Source organism: Xenopus laevis, chromosome 4S (assembly GCF_017654675.1).
Source record: "Xenopus laevis strain J_2021 chromosome 4S, Xenopus_laevis_v10.1, whole genome shotgun sequence".
NCBI lineage: Eukaryota > Metazoa > Chordata > Amphibia > Anura > Pipidae > Xenopus > Xenopus laevis.
Window position 1 is genome coordinate 101,965,338 of NC_054378.1, and position 16,134 is coordinate 101,981,471.

Sequence of the window (16,134 nt, forward strand, 5' to 3'; positions counted from 1 at the left end):
TGTCGTGATTTTCAATGTTAGCTTTGAAGTGAGTACAGGTGTGTACAGGAGTCCCTAATCCAGAATCCTTGTGGTCTTTTGAAGCTTGCTGGATCTCTTAACATTCTGAGCACTGTGGCAAAAACTAAAATCCACCCAACCAAAATCCTGCAGACCAGGTTTCTTCCAAAGAAAAATAACTGGTCATTTGGGCAGGTTTCTCCATATTTTGTGCAGATTATTGGCTCTAAATGCATTCTGGATTCATAGGATGCTAACTAAAGGGTCCCACACCTGTACCAGTAAATACTTTCTCCATGCATTAAAGCAAACCAGACTGCCTTGCTAAAGCAATTCAAACTGCAGGGACAGAATGCTAATGGCCATGGCAAGATGCCTTTGTTCGGTGCCAGGAATATTCACAGGTGACTACAAAAAGTAAAGCAACCTTTGGTTCTTTAACTAACAGGGCCAGCTTTTTGCCAGCCCTGGTAAACTGCCACCTGAAGCACATTCCTCAGTTTTCTCCATGGCAGAAACATCAATGGAGGTATTCCTTTCATGCAAGTGCAGGGCCATGCTCATAGCTATGGAGCTTAAGTTAATTAACTTATGTGTTCATTTTTCCTCTACAGACATTTATCATCCTGGGATGTTTCCAGACCACAGTAACTCCTTGCCTGTGCTTAGCAAGAGTCTACACAAGGTATGGTTGCTACCAGTGGATATCTAGCCAAGATTGTGACAATATACCTTTAATGTTGCCTTACCTTTACGCACAGTGGTGGGGCTTCCTTCCCCTTTTGTGGTTGTGAAATAATTCTCGTCTATAGGAGGAAGAACCTTTTGATTGTCCAGCTTTATCGGCTCTTCCCATTCTATTAAACTTTCAGAGACACTGAAAAACAAGCAAATGTACACGTACATGGATGTGCTAGAACAGCATGAGTCTATAGGAGGGTCCCCAAAGACATAAGCAAAAGAGCAATAAGGAGTACACAAGCATGCCTCTTAGTGTTCATTTAAACAGTACTTGCATCCAGGGTCTGGCTGAGCTCTGCACCTTGCACTAAATGGAAAATGTGGGAAGAGATGCAGAGGTCAGCAATAGTGGGCACAGTGTGGTCCTATTCTTACCACCTTCTAAAGGGCAGATGGTAAAGACAGGGCCACGTTGCAGAGGGTGTCTGCCAGAATCTTAATGACAAACTAGTTAGGTGTAGGGTTGGGGCAGAGTTTATATGCCACCCTTGCCCCCTTTAATGAATACAGTGCCATTGAATGCAGTTACTGATTATTCATTGCATGACATGCAGAGGGCTGCAGCAATTCATCTATGTGCAAAGCAGGGCACAAAGCCATTTTCTACTTAAGCTCAGCTGAATGAGCTCATACCAAAAACGAAGGTATAATTTCTCTTCAGTAGAGGTTGCTCATCTCTAAAGATGTATGTGCATGTTATAGCTTCTAACCTTTCTGTGTTTTCAGACACCTTGGATGGTAGAAGTGCTGTCTCTTCTGCTTTTGGCCAATCCTGGTTCTTAATTCCTGAGTCTTGCTCTGACAAGACAGTGGATGTTTCGGGGTATGAACCAGAAACCCCAAAATCGACATCTGCAAAATAAATGTGACCTCTGGTTATGCTGAGGTGTAATAAATAAATTCTAATATTTTTGTTCCTAAACATATCCGATGTTTTGGCCCACTTGGTGACCTTTCTCAAGGATCCTTGAAAAAGGTCCCCAAGTGTGACCGAACGTTGGATATATCATTAAGTGAAATAAAAAAGCATACATTCACAATCAACAGAGTGTGCTGATCTTCCTTCTGCATGTACTACAATAACTTGACTGTGCTATCTATATATATATATATATATATCTATATATATATATATATATATATATATATATATATAATCTCACCTTCTGGAAAGATGTTTGCAGCACAGTTTAGCAATCCTTCAACCACACTCACTACCATTATAGGGGAAGCTGAGGCCATGTCCAACAAGGATGTCTCTCTGAAAGGAGAAATTAGAATCAAATTAGAATCAATTGATTTAATATGACTTCACTAGCATCAGACACTCTAGCAGAAACTCAGAATTCCAAGGCCAACACTGAGAGCTCACCAAAAGAAAATTAATGGCAGGGAAATCTATATTAAAGGAAATGTAAATCTTAAATAATAAATGTAAAACTGTAAATTTTTTAAATTTGCATTATCTATTTTGTTTAGTTTCAGAGCTTTTTACTTTTTATTAACTGCCAAAATAATGGATTTTGTAACAACAGCACCACCTGCTTGTCAGTTCCTGTACTTTTGGAGAGAGATACGTTTAGAAGGAAACCAGAACTGTTCTGATGTTGTTCTGCTAAGGAAAGAGATGGGAAAGTTCTTTTGAGGTTTCTGATCTCTTTCCTGAGCAGAAAAACACCAGAGCAGTTCTTTGTTTTCCATCTGAATGTTACCTCTCTCTCATGAACTGACCAGCAGTATTTTTTTAAAAATGTTTACTTATCCTTAATAAAATAAATGAAGCATGTCAGAAAGTATATTAATGGGAAACCGAACCTGGTTAGGGTGAGAAGGGCTAAAAGGAGCCAAATAGCCCTTCACTAGCAATTTACATGCAACGTGAAGCCTTCTGAAATCAGAAGGTATTTACTTGTCTCATGCCATACATACAGCACTGCCTAGATACCAAAATAAGAGTTTTGATTCTCCCATAAGGCATCATTGGCAGAGACATGCACTCTCCAAAATGTTTTAATGTGACAGTTTTACATTAGGAAAAAAACTTAATAAAAAAACAGCTACAGAATGCTGGCTGTACAGGCATAGCATCCTTTATCCAGAAACCCAGGATCCTTTATCCAGAACTTTGCATTATGGGAAGGCCATTTCCCATAGACTCCATTGTAAGCAAATAATTCCAATTTTTTAAAATGATTTCTATTTTCTCTGTAATAATACAACTGTAGCTTGTACTTGATTTAAACTAAGATATAGTTAATCCATATTGATGGCAAAACAATACTACGGTTTATTTAAGGTTAAAGTGATTTTTTTTAGTAGACTTAGGGGGCCGATTCACTAACTTCGAGTGAAGGATTCGAAGGTAAAAAGCTTCGAATTTCGAAGTTTTTTTTGGGCTACTTCGACCATCGAATGGGCTACTTCGACCTTCGACTACAACTTCGAATCGAACTATTCGAAGTAAAAATCGTTCGACTATTCGACCATTCGATAGTCGAAGTACTGTCTCTTTAAAAAAAACTTCGACCTCCTAGTTCGCCATCTAAAAGCTACCGAAGTCAATGTTAGCCTATGGGGAAGGTCCCCATAGGCTTGGCTAACTTTTTATGATCGAAGGATATTCCTTCGATCGTTGGATTAAAATCCTTCGAACCGTTCGATTCTAAGGATTTTATCGTTCGATCGAAGGAATTATCCTTCGATCGTTCGATCGAAGGAATTATCCTTCGATCGTTCGATCGAACTATCTGCGCTAAATCCTTCGACTTCGATATTCAAAGTCTAAGGATTTTAATTCCTAGTCGAATATCGAGGGTTAATTAACCCTCGATATTCGACCCTTAGTGAATCGGCCCCTTAAAGTATGCAGATCCAACTTACTGACCCAAGAGCTCTTATCCGGAAATGATCCATTGCCAAGCATTCTGGATAAAAGGTCCCATACATGTATAATTATTCAGTCCCCAAACTTTATTACTGTTATAGCATCAATGTATGCAGCAGTAAGTGCTTTAAGTCACTTGGGGGTAAGTACACATTCATTTTGAACACTATTTTGGAGTCATTTTGGTGCATTCTTTTGAAGTTGATTATTTCAGATTAGTTGCATGGCAAATATGCCTAGAAGCATGTATATTTGATATATTCTTACCCCAAAAGCCCCAATTGTAAAAATAACCCTCTACAAAAATGGTAATAATTCTGCAAGTTTTGTTTTTTTATCTGACATAAAACAATATCACATAAGAGTATCTGTACCTTGTAATAAACATATCAAAGGAGGAACTATTGGTGCAGGATTTTATTATTCAGTAAAACAAGAGAATTGTTGTGGATAGTTTTTTCACTACCCATGAGTGGGATCCAAGCATCTGAACATTACTCACTCCCCTGCCTTTCCTTGTGTTTAAAAATGCAGGTATTTCAGAGGTCAAAATTTAACCAAATGCAATGTTTGGTAGTATAGGGACTTTGAATGGTAGGTAAAAAAGACTGGCCTTCCTATATATTTATCTTTTTGCCTGTTAATAACATTGGGATCAACTATCATTTTTACTACCCTACTGGGAGGCCATATCCATTGAGCCACATAACCAGTGCAGAAAACAGCACAGTGTGCTGCCTAAAAAGCAATGCCAGGGACTATATAGAAACAACAGGAATGAACACCTGTTCCTTTGACTTTGTGCTTAAATCTGAAGCTGGCTTTAACCCGCCTTTAACCTCACTGGCACACTTTTACTAATTTTCTATACACAAACACTTCCTATAATCAATAAGACCTGCCCTCAATTCTTAGCATGTTACTGTATATACACTTTCCCAGAGGTGCACTTTTCTCTCTCAGGGCAAATGATTACATACCCGTCACTTTTAGCCCACAGAAGATTGGGACCAAGCACAATGGCAATGTTGCTGGGAGTCATCTTGTTTACCTCTTGGTGCTCTGCCAGCTTTGCCATAAACTTAATGAGGTACCTGCAAGGCAGAAGATGACAGATTATAGTAACAGTTTTAGCAAACATTACACTGATACATGTTGTCAATAGTTTTAAATACCCTTATTGTAAGTGATCCCCAACCAGTAGCTCGCGAGCAACATGTTGCTCTCCAACCCCTTGGATGTTGCTCCCAGTGGCCTCAAAGCAGGTGCTTATTTTTGAATTCCAGGCTTGGAGGCAAGTTTCGGTTGGATAAAAACCAGATGTAGTGCCTAATCAAGCCTCAATGTAGGCAGACAATTCACATAGGGGCTACCAAATGGACAATCACAGCACTTATTTGGCACCCCAGGAACAGTTTTCATGCTAGTGTTGCTCCCCAAATCCTTTTACTTCTGAATGTTGCTCATGGGTTGTAAAGGTTGGGGATCCCTGCCTTAGTGCAATGAAGCAATAATCCCGGATTTAGTGATGTCAGCCTTAGGCTTTTAAGGATCCCTTAAGGATCCCTTTTTAAGGATCATGTCAGAATAGATTCATGGTTTACTGAGCTAAATAATGTAATATGTGCAAATAGTTATAAAAATTTTTAGAACTCGTTGTAGAACAGCAGCACTACACTGGAATAGCCTTATAGTAGTTTTAATGGTTATCTGAAAATTTAGAGGGTTGTTGCTGCTCCCACTCTGTAGTATATCTGGATTATTCCATTACCATCTTGAACTTTTGTTATCTCAATGATATCTATTCTGCTTTAGCCTTACCCATTGCTACTGGGTAAGGCTGTGGCAAATTACAGTTTGTCAGCTTTAGAATAAAGGGAAAGTATAGTTACAATTTCAATGATTTTAATCACATAGATTATTGGTAATTTGTCCCTGTTACCAGCTTCTTTAATGGCCAAAGCAGGACACAACAGTGAAGACATTATTAAATATCCATACCTGAGGTTGTTGTAGTTGGCTGGTGGAAGTTTTTTGCACACGTTTCGATAACACTCCAGACGTTTCTCTGGGTCTTTGGTACTTTATGCAAAGGGATAGGGAGAGGAGTTAAAGTACTGGGATAAGAAGTGGATATAATCTCAAATGTGTCTGGCTCTCTTACCTGCCAGCAGTCATCCAGTCATCAAACAATTCATAGGTCATAAGGGGTTCAGGCAGTTCTCTAAGATATGATTTCAGAGCACCTAAAATGAAAGCATGGCACCATGGCTAGTAAGCAAGCAAACTGAACCATTATAGTTTCCAAGACCAAGCTTAATAGATAGGAGAGTGCTATGAACTTGTTATGTATAATGTTATGGTTGTAACACATGATACATGTGATTACCTACTGATTTACACTACATGTCTTGCAATAAAAAAGTCTATGTAGCTCCATTTAGCCCTTCTCACCCTAACAATAATGGTTTCTATGGTCTCCTCTATTTACCGCTTTCCAAGTCCTACCTCCTCAGAAGCCATGATCCAATATATATATATATATATATATATATATATATATATATAAATATATATATATATATCTCTATCTATATATATATATATATATATTTATATTTATTGTAAACTCCTAACACATCTTTCCTGGCTGGATAAATTCCATTAAATTTTACACGGGCAAACAAAGCAATATCAGGTGGAATACACAAGGTTTACTCCACCTGATCACTTTGTAGTACAAAGATTTCCAATCCATGAAATCACCTAAGGCAGAGTGGACATCCTGGTTACTCTACTAGATGATTGGAAGCACAGACACAGAATTAAGGTGCCTCCTCTCACAGGATTGATGTCAAACTCTTCTTCTGATATGTAAGGTATCCCATAGATTTGCTCTGAACAACATGGGTTTGGATATTCTGGAGACAAACAATACAATATTCAATTTCCTTCCCTCACTATGTTGTTGGAATGTCCATCTCTGTTTTTAGTTTTACAAAACCCAGGCAGTTTAAGCAAAGGCTGGAGGGAGACAGTAAAGTAATAATGTCTTATAAACTCTGCAAGAAACCCTTGTAGCCTGGGAATAATTGTATTACTATAAGACTGGTAGGACAGGCCTGTGCTCAAGCTGTTGGATGATGAGATGGAACTAAACTGGTCAACACCTTGGGAAACATATGGCAGGTGGAAAACAAATAGTGAAAACAAGAACTGAACAATAACAATGGCAAAACATTATCTGGGAAGGAAGTACAAGTATATGCTTTGTTTCAGAAGCACCTTCAGCAGAAGAGAAAAATGAACAGGTCAACATTTTGCAGAGTGTAACTTTAGTATATGGTAAGGTATAGCAGAATGATCCTAAAAACGAAAACAGCTGTTGTGACAATAACTAAATTATAGATAGTACGGTTCAGTACAATAGGTGCTAAAGAAGAACTAACCTTAAAAGTAAAGAACATGATGGTATATAATGTGGATGATTAATTAGGCATTACTGAATAGTGATGGGCAAATTTATTCGCCAGGAGTGAATTTGCGGAGAATTTCTGAAAAGTTCTGACGCCGGTGTCAAAGTTTTTTAGACGCAGGCGGCGGTTACGAATTGTCAAAATCGCCGTTTCGCAAATCGTTTGCCAGTTTCATTCGTGGCGAAACGAAATGGGAAAAATTCGCCCATCACTACTACTGAATAATTAAATGAAGAGCATAGTAATGTTTCATATACTGAATATTGTTTGTTATAGACTCAACCATGAGAAATAGAACATATGGATGCACCAAACCCTAATTTTGGATTTGGTTTAGCCAAGCTCTTGGATTCGGCCAAATCTAAATCCTACTAAAAAAAGGCTCAGATTTATCCAATTCCTCCACTGAAGCCTGGATTTGGTGCATCCCTATTAGAAAATAATAATACAATGTATTAAGAAAGTAAGAATGGAAATTCTCTGATTGATCTCTCCAATGCAGGATACATAGAAACTAAAGGAAGAACTAAAAAAGAATAATTTGCTATGCGGCCCAGTAATATCTAGTTATGCCACTGAATGGAGCATACCAAACAGATGTAAGAAGCAGGGCCAAAGTATGAGAATTATTGTTTTTTCAACAGAGACGATAGAATCTAAGGGCTGAACTCCACGGTGCAACGTCTTTAGATCCGATGCGATTAGAAGAAGCACATGCGACAAGACGGATGCACCGAATATAATGTAAGTAATAGAAATATTGCACCTACAAATTGCATGCATCCGACACAACACGACTGTCAGATGAAGACACAACATGCGGCGTTTGCATCCGACAGTTGTGTTGGATGCATGCAGTTTGTAGGTGCGATATTTCTATTACTTACATTATATTCGGTGCATCCGTCTTGTCGCATGCTCTTCCTCTCTGCACGTCGGATCTGAAGACGTTGCGCCGTGGAGTTCAACACTTAAATGTTTTCTTTCTGAACCAGTAGATGGCATATCAGTGTACAAGCAATATGGCGGAATGGGTCAGGAAAAGAGTTTTGTATCTAACAGTTGCCCTGACCAGTAGGTAAGTATAGGACAGTCTTTGTATATTTTTTTAACTTGGAAAATAGAAATGCTGGGGAATACATTTGGAAAAGCATGCAGATTAAATAAATAATTGCTGAGTTTTTCAGTATTATAGAAGCAATAAATTGCTGAGTTTTTCAGTATTATAGAAGCAATGAGAAGAATTCACCTGCTACTGCATGTGGCTCAGACATAAAGTTGCTCAGGTCACTGGCTCCAGCTCCCAAACAGGCCTTAAGCTTCTTCTGTATTGAGGCCCCAGCAGTCAGTCGGAAGAGACCCTATAGAGTACAGGTTTACTGGCATGTACCTTTTGTGAAAGGAGTAACAGAAAATTATTGTGATACAATACACATTTCCTTTTGGTTTTATATGGGGGTGCAAAGAACTTGTGCATTATTACTGAGTCATTAGATAAAATATGCTGATGAACAGGGGCAGAGAGATGCACAGGCTAATATAACTCTTTGCCATATATATATAATTTATGTGGGTATGGAGGGGAGGGGTGTGTGTATGGATGCTGGTTTTTTATTTGGAGGGGTTGAACTTGGTGGACGTTGTCTTATTTCAACCCGATTTAACTATTTAACTATGTTAAACTATTTAACTGTAATGCAACTCAGAGATGGTTGATTATTAAATGTTGTTGAGTTGAAAGATGCTGAGGCTGATGTGTTAGGTGGGGTTTATGGTATGTGGCAAATAAATGAGGCAGCACACCTAGGGTGACCCCACTTAGAAGAACAAAAAAACCACAAACACTTCTGTAAAAAGAACCTCCTCTCTGATACATTACAAAGTGGTTTTAAGGTCAGGTAGGACAAGAACTTCACATGAAGACAAATCCAACATACAAGCAAAAGCCTGAGATGTTTTCATTTCATAAGCTAACCTCTTCCTGCATTCCTTGGGTAAGTAGCATCCTTACACAGGCAGATATGGGCACAGCAATCTCACACTCAAACCTGGCCAGATGGGTCTCCAGGGGGACTCCATACACCTCTGCAAATGGCTGCTCTATTGAATCCTGGACTACAGAGAAAAAAGAAAAGTATGATCGTTATAGTCTGATATATATATTCAGATGTTCTTTCTGTTCTGATTGCTCTAACCTGTCTCTTTCTGTAGGTCTTTTAGTTCCTCCAGGGCTTCTGTCAGGTGGCTCAATGACTTCCTATGATATTCAGCCTGCAGTTCCAGTAGCTGCAATACAGGTAAAAACTTGAGAAAAGGTGCCTTATTATTTGTATGTGCCACATTATGTATATAAATGAAGATTTGTGTGTAGAATTTTGAGTCAAACTATTACAACATAAAAGGTATTCTGTAATGGTAAAATGTGTTTTTCCCAGTAGAATTCTGCACTGAAATCCATTTTTCAAAATTGCAAACAAATATTTAATTTTGAAATCTGACACAGGGATAGACATGTTGTTACTTTCCCAAGTGCTGGAACAATTGGTCAGCACTCACCCAAACCACAAATTTATCAAGCAGGTGCACGTGCGAGGTTGTCCACTCCAACCGGAAAAGCAATGCAAGACGGAATCACAGCACCATGCAAATCATGTATAATCTTAAAAAGCCTTTATTGGATTTTTCTGGCTTGGATCTCAAACGAACAACGTTTCAGGCCTCCATGGCCTTTTGTCAAAAGGCCATGGAGGCCTGAAACGTTGTTCGTTTGAGATCCAAGCCAGAAAAATCCAATAAAGGCTTTTTAAGATTATACATGATTTGCATGGTGCTGTGATTCCGTCTTGCATTACTTTCCCAAGTGCCCTTAGTCATGTGACTTGTGCTCTGATACACTTCAGTCACTTTTTACTGCTGTGCTACAAGTTATAGCACCCTCTCCCTTTCCCCAAGACATCTCTCAACAGAACGGTGGGAAGGGAACAGCCCTCAAGGTCCCACTGCACCTCCATTATTTAAACAATAGCTTATCTGAAAGCAGTTCCATTGTGAAGCACAGGATCAGGCACACTGCACTGAGATGGCTGCCTACAAACTAATATTACAGCTAAAAAAAATACACTTGGTCCAGGAATAAAATTTTAAATGGTTGAGTGAATTATTTAGTATTTATTAATTAAGAAATAAAAACTACACCATAAAATCAGGACAGAATCCTTTTAAATACTGTATGTGTGTGTAATTGTGGCCACTGTGGGAGTGCTGTAAGAGGGTTCTGTGCATATATGAGTGCCCATTATTGCACATTAATAGATGTCCGTAGATGTATAGAATTTACCTGAAGAAAATATCTCTCACACTCTTTCTCCTTGGTGGTGTAGTTATAGAGATCAGCAATGTATTCATCCTACATGAAGATAAGAGAGGAGTTATACCTGCATTTTTATTTATTTATTTATTTTTTACTTTTCTACAACAATTTAATGGCCAGACGGTTTTCTAATGATCAATGCAATAGCTAAGGCATGATGCAGAAAATTGTGGTATGCTACAACTGTGCGCCTGGTTGTGCTGCACATGCAAAGCAAACAAAAATATGCTGCACCATAGCATTTTATATAGGGCTTCACTAAGGATTAAGCACCAGTATAAAAAAATTATACAGAATATACCAGTGTATAAGAAAGTACAGATTTGCAGTTCTGCCCTTATGATGTGTAGTTAAATACATGGGATATACCTGTAATTATAAAGGGATAGGCCATGACGTCTGCTAAAATAAAGTGAATTTTTAAACACACAGGGGGAAATAAAACACGAACTAACCATGAATTCCATGTGATCTAATATAAAGGGGTAATGCATCTATCAATGCCAACAATGAAAAAATACACCTTAGTTCTTTTTCTGTGAGTTGAGTGTTTACTGACTTCTTATTTCTTAATATGTGGCCACAATATAAAAAAAAAAAGTTAACGATAATAATAATAATAATAATAATAAATGTAAGCTATCAAATGATATTAAAGGAAAACTATACCCCTCAAACAATGTAGGTCTCTATAAAAAGTTATTGCGTAAAACAGCTCATATGTAAAATCCTGTTTCATGTAAATAAACCATTTTCATAATAATATACTTTTCTAGTAGTATGTTCCATTGGGTAATCATAAATAGAAAATTGGCATTTTAAAAAATAAGGGCCGCCCCCTGGGATTGTATGATTCACTGTGCACACAAACATACCAACAAACTATACTTCTTAGGTCACATGAGCCAATTAATAGACAGAGTTGTGTCTTTTGCTTCAACACTTCTTCCTGTTACAGTTAGAGTTGAAGTATTTCTGGTCAGGTGATCTCTGAGGCAGCACAGAGACCATCACGAAATGTCGGTTCAAGGCAAGAGATGTAAAAGGGCAAGATTTACTTAAATATATATTCCAGTTTGGTAAGATTCTTTAATATGCCACTTAATATGATGTAAACTATCTGTTGCTTAAATGTTCATTTTGGGGGTAGAGTTTTCCTTTAAAAACAAAATATGAAACCATGAGGAACTCAACAGAGTTTAACAATTTCCTTTGCATTAAAAAAAGAAACTTGCAATTGCACTTTGGAAGCAGCTGCAATTATGCACAATTACAAGGCTTTTCAATTCACAAGGTAGTTTTATGGTTTTGTTGCCTGTGGGATAATTCCCCATGTTCCCAGCACGTTCGCACGAAATAAACAGCAAGGGGTAACCCTGCACTTTAATTGCCTTGAGTGCCAGTGTATTTCTACATAATTCCCCATGTGCCATTGCCCTTGAAATGTATTTAGGCATATGGAGATGACATTGTAGGTTACTGCATGGCCTGCCTGAAAATGAGATCCAGTATCCAGAACCTACACAAGAAGATGGGGTTATAGCTAATAGGGGAATTAAAGTGCATCGCGGTTGGCAAAATTAGTGAATTGTTGATGAAGAATAGAACAACACCTTAAAGGCTTTTGTTAGTTTGAAGATGTGAAACCACATAATGCTTGATTTTATTATATGCAGGTTGGCGTATGTATCATGTTATGCTAATCATATACAAAGCTCTTCCTGGAGGTTGGCCAGATGATTTCTTCCTGGACATGAAAGTGCCTGTTATGTTGGTATCACTGCTTAGCCGTTGTGGGGGAGTCCCTCAGTTTTTGTGCTAAGTATCAATAAATCACTTAGGTATTTTATCTAGACGTATGTGTGGTCAGTTTCAATCATTTTACAGAACCCAAAAGAACCCTTTACATCACATCAGCTTGTTTCTTGTTCTGTTGGTAAAATCAATTCTTGCCTATTATCATTTGAACAAAATAAATGTATGGGTTAATGTAATTACTAGGACAAGGTGTGCTTTACAGTTACTGATTTGTTGCCTGATAGCAATAATGTTGAACAAAGTTGGAGCAGTTGGTGGTACTAGATTGCAACAAGGCCTTCAATGCTCTTCGCCGACTTGGAGCCTGGAAGGTTTTTATTTTGTGTTTATTGTGACGTCTTTTTTCAGATCTCAACTACAATGTTTGGGTGCACCAGGATGCAGAATTATTAGAGGTCCTTCTGTGCCTGTATGTAAGGGCAATTGTTGTGCGCCCAATTGTTGCAAATGGGACCCTTCAAAATATTTCTCCTGCCCTAGTACAGGAGTGTTGATGATGTTACAGATGAGTTAATGATGTAAAAGAAAAGCTGTACCTTGAGGTGTTTGGTTTTACCCTTTAGAGAAGTGATATCACAAGTGATGTATAAGGTATAATGTGTGTTTGTTTCACAGATGACACAAATATCAGCTCCAGGAGAGTTAAGTCAAAGTAGAACTGGTTATTAATGGAAATTACAGGAATAGTCCTATGGGGGTGTTATATTTAAGGGTTATGTCACTTACAAGTAGTAAAGTATGTGCACCAATAGGCATATGGCAAAATGTGGTGACAAAACACCCCTTGTGTCATTACTCGAGTCTAAAGAGACAGAATTCAAAGCAATGCAATGAGGGCACAGAATCCTAATTATGGCCACAGCCTGCATGGTAATTAATAACAATAAAAAGTGATCTCAGAATTATAATTTAAAAAAAAAAACCACACAGTAGATTATCCATCACTGAGACCTCACTTTCCATATTGCATTTAGTTTTGGAGGCCCAGACTACAGAAGGATATTAGCAAAAATAAGACTACTGAGAAAGGTAATTTAGGCGGTTCATGGTTAAGTAAAGACAAGAAAGACTTAAAGACCTGCTAAGTAAGCAGGGAGAGTAGCGGCATAAGTAAGAAGTAAGAGCGGTGATATGACAGAAATATTCAAATTCAGTGGGAAACATTTTATGTTATAGGCACATGCACATACCTTGCTATGTTCTAGTTTTCTCCTTAGTTCATCCTCCTCATCCTTGAGACTCTCCAGTTTTGCTGCTGTTCCTGTGCTGCCCCCTCCTTGCCCTGCATTCATATTCTTCTGGGTCTGAGACAGCCTTTGGTGGAACAGAGATATGTATTGAGGTATAAGCCTAGTTCCTATAGTGTGCATTGAATATATCAGTCAGGACAAGCACTGAATCCATAATGCTGAATGAATGAAAATGAATGCTGTTTCTTTATGCCAACATTACTTATGTATCCACAGTCCACACCATGTCCTACATAGCATGGATACCAGTGAGTACATTGTACAGTATACCAATGGGTAAAACTCACTTAAGCCATTATATAAACAATATATATTATATACATTTATTTAGGCCCATACCTTGCTTGTAATAAAGAGAATCTTCACTATTTTGACTGCACAGTAGCCCCATGGGAGCAGCCTCTGAGAGTCTACCTGTTGAAGCACTAGAACATTAACCTGGTCCTATAACTACTGGACTATGCTTTACCTTTTCTTCACTTTTTCATCTCCAATTTGTGCCTGTATGTTAGCCTCCAATCCACTTAGACTGCAAGCTCTATGGGGCAGGGACCTTCTTCCCACTGTATCTCTTACCACATAGCACTTAAGCTCTTTGTCCTAATATGAACTCTGTGTACATGTATTATGTGATTTGTCTTCCCTGTGTATACTTCCCTCTCCTGACCTCCAAATTCTCACCCCGCTGGTGCGCATGCACAGACACTGGGGCGGCACAGGAGCTGGCGTTTCTGGGGCAGCTGGGAGAGCAGATCTGGGCCAGTGGGAGCCCAAGAGGGCCGGGGCCCATTGGTTTTTTTCCCGGTGTCCTGCCAGCCCAGTCCGACCCTGAATATCAGTCAAAGTTGATATCTCAAAGAAAATTATGCTGCAGCACTCCAAAAATAGAGAATAAATGGTGTTTTTGTTCGTGCCAAAGATAAGGCACAAATAAAAACACAATTTCTTCACTATTTTAGGAGTGCTGCAGCATAATTTCTTCGACATATATTGTACCCCTGCCAGAGGAGCTTGCAGCTTGCACCCAACGCTTCACAAGGTGGTTGGTATAAATAAAGCAATCTACTCCTTGTTGTTAGTCAAACTCTGTATCTAAAACCAGTGCTGATCTTGTGTATTGTACAAGGCTGATGTTTTGAACAAATATCTCTCTACATACAAATATAATAAAAAATATATAATCTAAGACACATTGAAAATAGAATTAAATAGAATTGTATTGGGTGATAGGAGAGAGGATAGTATTAACAGGGGGGGAGCTGTGTATACATTTATATCATTTATTAAAGTGACGCTGTCAAAATGACACTATTTACATGTATACAGAAGAAGAAGTCTATGTATATACATCAAATGAACAAATCAGTTCAGTAATGTGCATGTTTACACCCAAACACACAAGGTAGGAAGTGTATTGAGAATATGTTTTGAACCATTAAACCAGTATACACCAGCAACACACTACTCTACAGCCTGCAGGTATGCTCTGGTACATCTGTCAGACAGTGTTCTCATGGGTGTACCCAGTGTTCTATAGCGGTGTACATACACTGTTTGGCTCATGGAGAGATTCCAGGGCATTTTCTGTTGCTGAAGTTGAAAAGGTTAATGGACAACAACATGCTGGCTGGATTTGATTGGAACAACTAAAATGGTGTCACTGATAACTATGTGAAACATTTTATTGGGGACATTGTGGCCCATTTTGCATATCTGAGGACATATTTATCCCCACCAATGAAAGAACCATCATGGCTGGTACAATCACATAACCTGGTTGCTGCAATTCCTACAAACATCCTTGGTGATCCAATCCAGTGCCAAGGCTATCAAGTCTTTAAGGAAGTGCAACAATAATGAAACAGCCTGTGCTTGCAGAATAGGATACCTACAGAGACGACAGCAACGTGATAGAAAAATCAACACTGTGTCAAGGAGCAGGAAAACAAACACCCTATGTGGATGAAGAGGCCGTGCAGAAGACTAAAAGGCATATCATCCAAATGATTTGTGGTACTGTGAACCAGGTAAGTGAGGAAGCAGGACCATTTAGCTCTCTGAAACTCATTAAGGCTTTTTTTTTATGGCGTCCTGTGTTCTATAATGTCATGTCCTAATAAGGAATGCACGAGTATATGACTTCTAGGTTTATTAGCCAAAATAAACAGTATTACACGTTATCTGGATCACAGTTTTTTTTTATTATCTGGATCACAGACAGAGAAGATCTACTAGCCAGTAGCAGGAAGCATAAGGATGATACACCTGTCTGTCCATGCAACGTCTTGTAACTATTCACTAATCCACCTAGGGTCTTTGTTTTCCTGCTCCATGACACAGTGTTGAATTTTCTGCTTTGTCTCTATTACACAAGTCAAGGTTGCAATCGGGGGAGCCGCTGCCATGAGGCGAGTAGAGAAACTTGCCTCGGGTGACAGCAGCCTGCAAGTTAGCAGGGACAGCAAAATAGCTGCTCCTGGTAACTTTAGGAGCTGAAATTCTGATTTTTAAATCAGAATTTCGGGTCTGCTAGTGCAGAGAATGCAATTGCACTCTCCGAACGATTTGCCCCGCTCTGGTGCTGGAAATGGTATG

General features: G+C 38.7%; 1 protein-coding gene across 1 annotated transcript in view; it reads right to left on the reverse strand.

Moving 5' to 3' along the window:
* The window catches only part of sh3bp1.S (SH3-domain binding protein 1 S homeolog), a 31,738-nt gene that overhangs the window by 2,855 nt on the left and 12,749 nt on the right, over positions 1-16,134 (reverse strand). Inside the window, exons 7-17 of the mRNA XM_041561659.1 lie at positions 13,480-13,603; positions 10,439-10,507; positions 9,297-9,387; positions 9,077-9,216; positions 8,351-8,462; positions 5,790-5,871; positions 5,627-5,707; positions 4,606-4,719; positions 1,905-2,002; positions 1,452-1,593; positions 750-877 (exon numbers count right to left, since the gene is read on the reverse strand). Coding sequence (XP_041417593.1) covers positions 750-877; positions 1,452-1,593; positions 1,905-2,002; positions 4,606-4,719; positions 5,627-5,707; positions 5,790-5,871; positions 8,351-8,462; positions 9,077-9,216; positions 9,297-9,387; positions 10,439-10,507; positions 13,480-13,603 — 1,181 coding nt within the window. The remainder of the gene's footprint in view (positions 1-749; positions 878-1,451; positions 1,594-1,904; positions 2,003-4,605; positions 4,720-5,626; positions 5,708-5,789; positions 5,872-8,350; positions 8,463-9,076; positions 9,217-9,296; positions 9,388-10,438; positions 10,508-13,479; positions 13,604-16,134) is intronic.